Consider the following 9,084-nt stretch of genomic DNA (forward strand, 5'->3'; position numbering starts at 1 on the left):
AGAATTGAAGCATATTGTGAAAGTTGGAGGCTTGAAAATTGGTATTGGTTGCTGGATTTTTGGTGTAAGGGCTTGCAATCTTGCCTAGTGGGTTGTCTTGGGTGATACAAGAAAATCGGCCAAGGTATGGTTTAGGTTTCTCATATTTAATATATAATATTATGTGAAAACTTAGGTTAGATGACAATATGATAGGTTGGGACGTATGCGTATATTTAATGATTAGCACCGTTGATGTTGTTGGCTATTTTTTTATGATGGAATGTTTACTGATGGGTTGATGATAATTGAGATAATGATATGAATGCATGTGTATATGTATATTGAATTGGTGAATGATAATCTTGGTGTTGTATTCGGGGTGATGATGGAAAGTATATAAATTGTCTTGATGAGTTTGGTGTATAGCATGTTGAGTTTGAGTTGGGTTTTAAAGAAAATTGAGGTTTTGTGTAAGATTGGTTTTTGGCCAAACTTCGGCAAGGCATAACTTGGCTTCCGGATCCCCAAATGAATTCAAAATTGTTTTATATAAAAATTGGGTCTGTGAAGTTATGCCGTTCGAGGAACAGATGAAAAATATTTTAAAACAAAAAAGTTATGTGCGTCGGAAGTTCAGAAGGTGAAGCTGAAATCTGCAGACTTAGCCATTTCTGGCCAAACTACATTGTATGCGTACGCATAGCCTTCTTTCGCAAAGGGTTGATTCTGCCTTACGTACATGCGTACACGGACAAGACTATGCGTACGCAAAATGGGCCAAATGAACTCCTATGTGTACGTGTGACCCCTGTTTCAGCAAACTTAATTTTATGATTTAACAACTTAGTTTCGAACCTCTAAACCTCTATTTTTATTCTTTCAACCCCTAAACCTTAGTTGGATACTTAGTGATGAGATGTAATTAGGAAGAGGTAGTAACTTGAGAGTGAAGCAAATTTTGGAATAGTGAACTAATGATTGTAAAGCGGGGGATTTTAAGCTTGAGAAGTATTAACTAAACTTATATAAGTATAAAAAAGATAATAATGAATTTCAATTGAGTGAAAGATGGGTTGAAAATGATGATGACCTTAAAGTGTGACAGTGATTAAAGCGATAATGATGAGTTGTGATTGTTAGGATGGACGAGTAATTCCTATCTGAGCTACATTTGTAAGTATAGACGAGTAATTCCTATCCGATGTGTAACGTCGAGGGTAGACGAGCAATTCCTATCCAAGAATAGACGAGTAATTCCTATTCGAGTCCTAGCCTATGCATAGATGAGTAATCCCTATTTAGGTTAAGGATGTGGCACCTGTTTGGGTGGACGAGTAATGCCTACCCCAGTTTCAGTGAAACATCGGCATGGGTGGACGAGTAATACCTTTCCCGTGTTGTGGAGTTCTGTCCACGGTTAGGTACCAGGACCCAGGTTGGCTAAGTAACTGACAGTTGATATCAACAGCCATAGGACATGCATGCAGCATGTGCATATTGTTTGAATTGCTTGCTTGTGCATTAATTGGGAATGTCTAAGTGATTATAGTATGTGGTGCACGAAATTGTGATCAATTCTTTTCACAACTCAGATAATCCCTAGTAATGGCTCCAAAAACTTGGTGCTCAATACCATGGCATAAACACAACTTCGCACAACTAACCAGCAAGTGTACTGGGTCGATCCCACAGAGATTGTTGGTATGAAGCAAGCTATGGTCACCTTGTAAATCTTAGTCAGGCAAACTCAAATGGATATGGGTGATATACGAATAAAATATAAAGATAAAGATAGAGATACTTATGTAATTCATTGGTAGGAATTTCAGATAAGCGTATGAAGATGCTTTCCCTTCCGTCTCTCTACTTTCCTACTGTCTTCATCCAATCCTTCTTACTCCTTTCCATGGCAAGCTTAAGCAAGGGTTTCACCGTTGTCAGTGGCTACCTCCCATCCTCTCAGTGGAAATGTTCAACGCACCCTGTCACGGCACGGCTATCCATCTGTCGGTTCTCGATCAGGCCGGAATAGAATCCAGTGATTCTTTTGCGTCTGTCACTAGAACAAGAACAAGCTGAATTGAATAGAAGAACAATAGTAGTTGCATTAATACTCGAGGTACAGCAGAGCTCCACACCTTAATCTATGGTGTGTAGAAACTCCACCGTTGAAAATACATAAGAACAAGGTCTAGGCATGGCCGAATGGCCAGCCTCCCAATGATCTAAGATAGCATAAAAATGAAGATAGCTACCAAAGTCTCCTTAATACAATAGCAAAAGGTCCTACTTATAAGAACTAGTATCCTAAGGTGTACAGAAATGAGTAAATGACATAAAAATCCTCTTCCGGGCCCACTTGGTGTGTGCTTGGGTTGAGCATTGAAGCATTTTCGTGTAGAGACTCTTTTTGGAGTTAAACGCCAGCTTTTATGCCATTTTGGGCGTTTAACTCCCATTCTTGTGCCAGTTCTGGCGTTTAACGCTGGAATTCCTGAGGGTGACTTTGAACGCCGGTTTGGGCCATCAAATCTTAGGCAAAGTATGGACTATCATATATTTCTGGAAAGCCCAGGATGTGTACTTTCCAACGCCGTTGAGAGCGCGCCAATTGGGCTTCTGTAGCTCCAGAAAATCCACTTCGAGTGCAGGGAGGTCAGAATCCAACAGCATCTGCAGTCCTTTTTGGTCTCTGAATCAGATTTTTGCTCAGGTCCCTCAATTTCAGCCAGAAAATACCTGAAATCACAGAAAAACACACAAACTCATAGTAAAGTCCAGAAAAGTGAATTTTAACTAAAAACTAATAAAAATATACTAAAAACTAACTAGATCATACTAAAAACATACTAAAAACAATGCCAAAAAGCGTACAAATTATCCGCTCATCAGTATGCTATATGTTCTATTTGCTGTATCTATATTCTATTTATGCCTGCTTTGTCTGCTTGGTTTGTTTCTGTGGTTCTACCGGAGTTTGGAGGATTGGAGGAAGGCGGAGACTTGAGGGTTTTGAATAGAGTTTCATTTAAAGTTTAGAAAGCCTTAGAGAGCCACCCTGTTTATGGTTTTAGTTTTAACTCTTGAAGTTTTATAATCTGAATATCGGAGTTCTAGGATTAACTCTGGTATTCTCACGACCTTATATATTATATGCGTGACACTTTTACCATGCTGAGAACCCCCAGTTCTCATCCCATACTATGTTGTTGTTTTTCAGATGCAGGTCGAGGGGCATCTCGGTAGGTGTCTGGAGTTCTACCGCGAAGTGGTTTCATTTTGGAGCTTATTTCTGATATTTTGATATGTATATGTATTAGACTCTCCTCTTGTGTATATTACTACTTTTTGTACCTCTTAGAGGTTTATGGAGAAACAGGATTATATGTATGTATTTTTGGGCTTCGGGCTATGTATATATGCACGTAATTATCGTCCGGCCAGCCTTAGCTTTGCAGACTGAGTTAGGAGCTTGTTATTTTGTATTCTTGTTCCTCTATTTCTACTTTCTATTTAGCTATGCTTACGAACCTTAGATTTCTTAGCACGCAAGTAATCTAATTTTCCTGAGCATTGCACTTTTTATTTTTGGGATTTTGCTTTATCCGTTTTTCCAAGGCTCCTCGTACCGTATCCTTTTCAATATAATTCTGTATATATTTTATTTTAGAGGTCGTAATATTATACCACCTCTGTTTTATGACTTAATCGTAAAGTTCTGTGTGGTAAGGTGTTACACTGTGCTTCTTCACATATCTATTATCTATCTAACTATTTGTATGCTAATGTCATAGTGATTAAAAAAATGATATTGATTCACAAATTCTTTAGACTAAGAGAAACACAAGTTTTCACATATATGCAAACATCTTATTTATTTAAGAACACAGCATCAGTTTCTGCAGAATTCTTACATTGTATATTACATGAATCACATGACTTTAAGAACACAACATCAATTTTGTTTTAGTGATAGGTTTATGTGAGTAATTAAAGTTAAAACTTGTTGATTAATTAGGGTAACGGTACAAGGTAAGTCATGTGAGTGTAAAGATTATGCATATGTAAATTGTTAGTTAAAATTAAAAAAAAAAGAATTAGTTTGTTCATTGGTGAGATATGATGACAGTGGGAGGTAATATAACTAATTTTCAAAGACAGTAATTATATGCTTTCATCTCATAACTAGATAACCACTGGAAACCTCTACTTTCTCTATCTCTCTCTTATTTTGATTTGCTTCCCTTCACAATTCACAATTCACAATCACATTCACATTCACAGACTCCCTTCTTCACCCTAAATATCAATTCATTCATTTTTTTCATGAATGAACTAATTAATTAGTTTTTCCTTTTCACCTTCAAAATCTCTTTGCTGTGGTGGTGGTTGACGCTCCTTCAGGAACCAAATGATTTGCTGATTCATCTCTTGCCTTGCTTGTAAGCTCTTGCATCAATGCCACTTTAAAGTTTGATTCTTTCCTTTAATGGGATGGGACCTTACTCCTTACACTTTATTTTAGCTCAAATTTAGGATAGATATATATTTATTTGTCCAAAAAAACTGCTATTTCAGCATCAAATATTATATATATATATCAATAGTGATATTATATTACACTATATTTTATGTGGTGTAGTTGCCAAACAGGTAATGGAAATACATTTTAATGTTATAGCTATATAGTGATACTTCCTATATTCTTGCCAATATTGCTGCTAGACTATGGACGCTTTGTCGACCTTATGAATAAAGTATTTTCTGAGACTTATTTTAACTGTGCCTTTTGTATCTTTCTGTTGATATTTTCCATCCTTTAAGCTGTAAATATTCTGAATCATTTACATCTAGGCTGTAAACAAGCACCGTCTGATATTTGTTAGCAGTGCTGGTAATAGTCGGCCAATATTGGGCACAGTCGGTGCTCCTGGTGGTACGTATTCAAGTATCATCAGTATTGGTGCTTATGTTTCTCCTGCTATGAATAGTGCTCATTCTGTTGTTGAATCTCCATCTGAGGGAATTAAATACACTTAGTATATTTAATTTGAAAATTTTCTAATTGAATGACTTCCTATTTTTTTTCTAATTAAACTAGTTTTTTTGGCTTTGTATCGTTGGATGATTGATGAAAATAATTTGTAGGTCTAGTCAAGGACCAACAACTGATGGAGACCTTGGTGTCGGTATAAATGTCGCTTTGATACAACTTTAGAATTTTCTTAGCATAGTAGTTTTGTAATGTTCAATATTTTTTGAGTAAATAATTTATAAATAAATATTTTTTTAGTTAACGTTTTGGAATTATGTACGAGTTTAATATTGTTTATTTAGTATTTTTTTTATGTTAATATCTCAAGTTTAATAAATATGATGTAAAGAAAATAGATTATAGTAAAAAATGGTATAATCTATCGTTGTTGGTAAGCTTTTTTTTTAGTTCGTGTATAAATTTGCGGTGAGTCAAAACTGTCGCAATTTTTTTAAAAAACCCACACAAATTTGCAGTGGTTTCAAAACTGCCGGAGACTTTTTTAAATCCACTAACCAAAATAGTAGCGGTTCTGTAACCGCCGCAAAATTTTCAACCTAATTTGCTGCAGTTGTGCCAGCGGTTCATCAAAACCGCTGCAAAATCAAATCTCCACCCCTAAACCGCAACATTTGTGGAACGATTGGCAGTGACGGATCCAGAAAATTTTGATAGTGGGGGCAAAATATATATATATATATAATAATTTTACACTAAAAATATTATGTGTACATAAAAATTAGTTATCAAATTATTTATTAATCATTATGTATTCGTATATAAATATATGTATTGTTTAATTTATTTTTAATGTGTATTACATAGATAGTTATTTTCGATGTAAATATAACATGATTAGTTTTTATAATATCTCATTTTATAAATTAAAACACTATAATAATCATTTATAAATAGGATAAAGTATATTTTTTGTCCTTAAAGTTTGACAAAAGTTTCAAAAATATTCCTAAGTTTTATTTTGTTTCAATTTTGTCCCAAAAATTTTCGATATGCATCAAATATACCCCCCGACGACTAATTATTCAAAAAATTTAAGATCGATTCAACAACAATTTCATAAGAACAACCCCTCAACACAAGCAAATCAAGCATAATTTTTATGCATTATTGTTATATTGGTCTTAAATTTTTTGAAAATTTAGCCTCCGAAGGTATATTTGATGCAAATCGAAAACTTTTGGGACAAAATTGAAACAAAATAAAACTTAGGGTATTTTTAAAATTTTTTCCAAATTTTGGGGATAAAATTATACTTTACCCTTATAAATATCTGCCTTTTTATATAGAATAATGCTATATATTCATATTTTTTTATTAACCAAATCCAATCAAATTTATCTAAAACAAAAAAAAATCAGTTATGACTAATATTATTTTAAATTTTATTATTTAACTTGGTTAGACTTAGTTCATAAAAAGATTTGGATGTGTAATATTTCTTTTACATATATATATATAAGTAAATACTTATTTAAAAATTTACTTCTTATACAATTAGAAGTCAATTCTTACTAATATAAAATTTTTAAATTGACTATAAAGTACCAAAAATTGAATAAAAAATTATTGTGGGGTCAAATTTAATAATTAAGTGGAGACAAATAAATATTATTATCATATACTACTAAAAAAAATTTCAAATCGTAGTGGGGGCGATTGCCCCCACACTCATGTACATATATCCGTCCCTGACGATTGATATATCATTTTGCGGCGGTTCAAATAAAAAAAATGCCGCAAATTCCAGATTCTCTTGTAGTGAAATTAAAATATAAAATATGTATTAAAATTAGTTAAATAATATATATTATACATAAATACATAATTGCTGATTTTATATATACACTTGGTATTTTTGTTTTACAATAAAAATTAGATTATATTTGATTCCAAAAAAATCCAATTATTTTGCATGTTCAAATATAGTGTTAGTTATTAGATCAAGGAATAAATAATTGAACCATGAATTTAATTATATTTAAATAAAGCTAGTGACCCAATCGAAGAGCGCAACCAAAAGTTGTCATTAGCTTTACTTGAACAGGCTCTTGGCTCGATCATTATTCTGTTGGTCTTGTGATTGAGATTATATTATTATGTATATTTTTTAGATATATTGTATGGGGTCAATTTTTGAATTCCGTAGAAAAATTTTAGCCATTCATTTTAATGAAGTAACATGAACGAAAGAAGAATAAAAAATAAATAAAGAAATTAATTTTAAACTATAAATTAAATAAAAAATTTCTTATTATTATTACTTTTACTTATCGTTGGCTTTTCAATCCTCTCATAAATCAATATACCTGTATGTATATATATTCAAGTACATCTAATTGCAATTATGTTTTATATTTATACATAACACTGAATAATTTTGATATTTAATTTTTCCAATTGTCAAACAACTTTTTTAAAGAAGTTGGATAATGGAAATGTTATTGAAGATTTGGGTAGTGATAATAAGTTTTATAAGTATAGTTCCATTATTCTTAATAGCTCAAAACTCTCCAAAAGATTATCTTAAAGCTCACAATGATGAACGTGTAAAAGTTGGGGCTAAGCCACTGAAGTGGGATCGGCAGCTTGCATCACTTGCTCGCAAGTTTGTGAAAAAACACATTTTTGACTGCAAGAAGGGGACTAATGATGCGAGCATTGCTACTAGTACTAAATTTGGCCAAAACGGTCTATATGATGAAGAATCCAAATCAGGTGTTGATGCTGTGAACTTATGGCTGGAACAAAAAACAAACTATGACTATAAATCGAACACTTGCATTGATGGTACCCTTAATTGTGTTTATTACGCTCAGATTATATGGGATGCAACTACTTCTTTAGGTTGTGCTAGAGTCAAGTGTCGCAATTATAGAGGCACCTTTATTACTTGTTTTTATTACCCTTCATATAATGTTCTGGATCAAAGCCCCTTTGTATTTCATTCATTACCAAATTAAACTCATTGCTTCTTTCACTACACTTTAATATAAGGGCACATTTTACTATGATTATTGGCCTTGTAGTTTTTTTTTTATGGAAAGACTACTTGAATGAATTGTTCTTTGTTTCGGTTGAAGGCAATTAAGATCGATCATTCAATTGGGGTAAGCCTAGTGGGTTGGTGAGTGGAGCCGTTTGGGGGAAATTGGTTGAAAGTCGATTGGAGTAGATTAGTTGGTAGTCATTTGGGGTTGGTCGCTGGTTGCTCAATTAAGACTATTGTTGTCAAAATTAAATCAGTAATCGAACTGATTAAACTATTAGTTTACTAATTTACTGGTTTTACAGATGAATTACAAATTGAACCGTTTAACTTATAATTAATAAATATAAATTTTAAAAATATAATTTAATTTATATATGTTATATGTATATTTTTTTAAAAAAAGGCAAATGTGATGAAGGCAACTTGGCCTGGTAGCAGCCAAACTGCACATGCAAGAGGAGCCAAGATTCAATCTAAGGAAGAGCTTTATTTTGTTAATTATGGACTTGCAATATTAATTGGTTTATATCAATTTAACCAGTTCGTATCGATTCTGTCCGATTTTGATCGGTTCTGTTCGGTTTTTTTCTTAAACAATCAAAATATTATATCAGACTAATTTAGAATTTGGTTCATTAATTTTTTGGGTATAACCAATCGGTCCAATCCGAGTTAACAACTAACCAACAAAAAGATTAACTAGTGCATGCACATGAAAAGATATAACATAACAAAAACGTACAGCAAAACATAACACAATAAGTAAATCTAGTCCAAGGAGTGATCTTAAAGTCAGTATCTATATTTTCATTAGACAAATTTAAAGCTTGACCAATACTGCTTATGTAAGAATCAAATCAATCAATTCTAAGAAACAAATCTATTCTTACAGCAACAAATTCAACTAATTGATAATTTTCATCAACAAAAAATTTAGCTCCAAAGATGATTTATGTAACACCTTGCCACATAGAGCTTTACGCTTAAGCCGTAAAATAGAGGTGGTGTGGTATTACGATCTCTAAAATAATATATATATATATATATATATATATAT

At 32.7% G+C, this 9,084-nt stretch overlaps 1 protein-coding gene across 1 annotated transcript; it reads left to right on the forward strand.

The window, feature by feature from the left end:
* Positions 1-7,467: 7,467 nt before the first annotated feature.
* LOC107473431 (pathogenesis-related protein PRB1-3) lies at positions 7,468-7,998 on the forward strand. The gene has a single exon (XM_016092986.2). The coding sequence runs from the start codon at positions 7,468-7,470 to the stop codon at positions 7,996-7,998; it is 531 nt and encodes a 176-aa protein (XP_015948472.1).
* Positions 7,999-9,084: the final 1,086 nt, after the last annotated feature.

Source organism: Arachis duranensis, chromosome 2 (assembly GCF_000817695.3).
Source record: "Arachis duranensis cultivar V14167 chromosome 2, aradu.V14167.gnm2.J7QH, whole genome shotgun sequence".
NCBI lineage: Eukaryota > Viridiplantae > Streptophyta > Magnoliopsida > Fabales > Fabaceae > Arachis > Arachis duranensis.

What these genes read in the sequence shown, in the direction of transcription:
- LOC107473431 (XM_016092986.2), top strand. Translation starts at nt 7,468, where the DNA reads ATGGAAATGTTATTGAAGATTTGGGTAGTGATAATAAGTTTTATAAGT.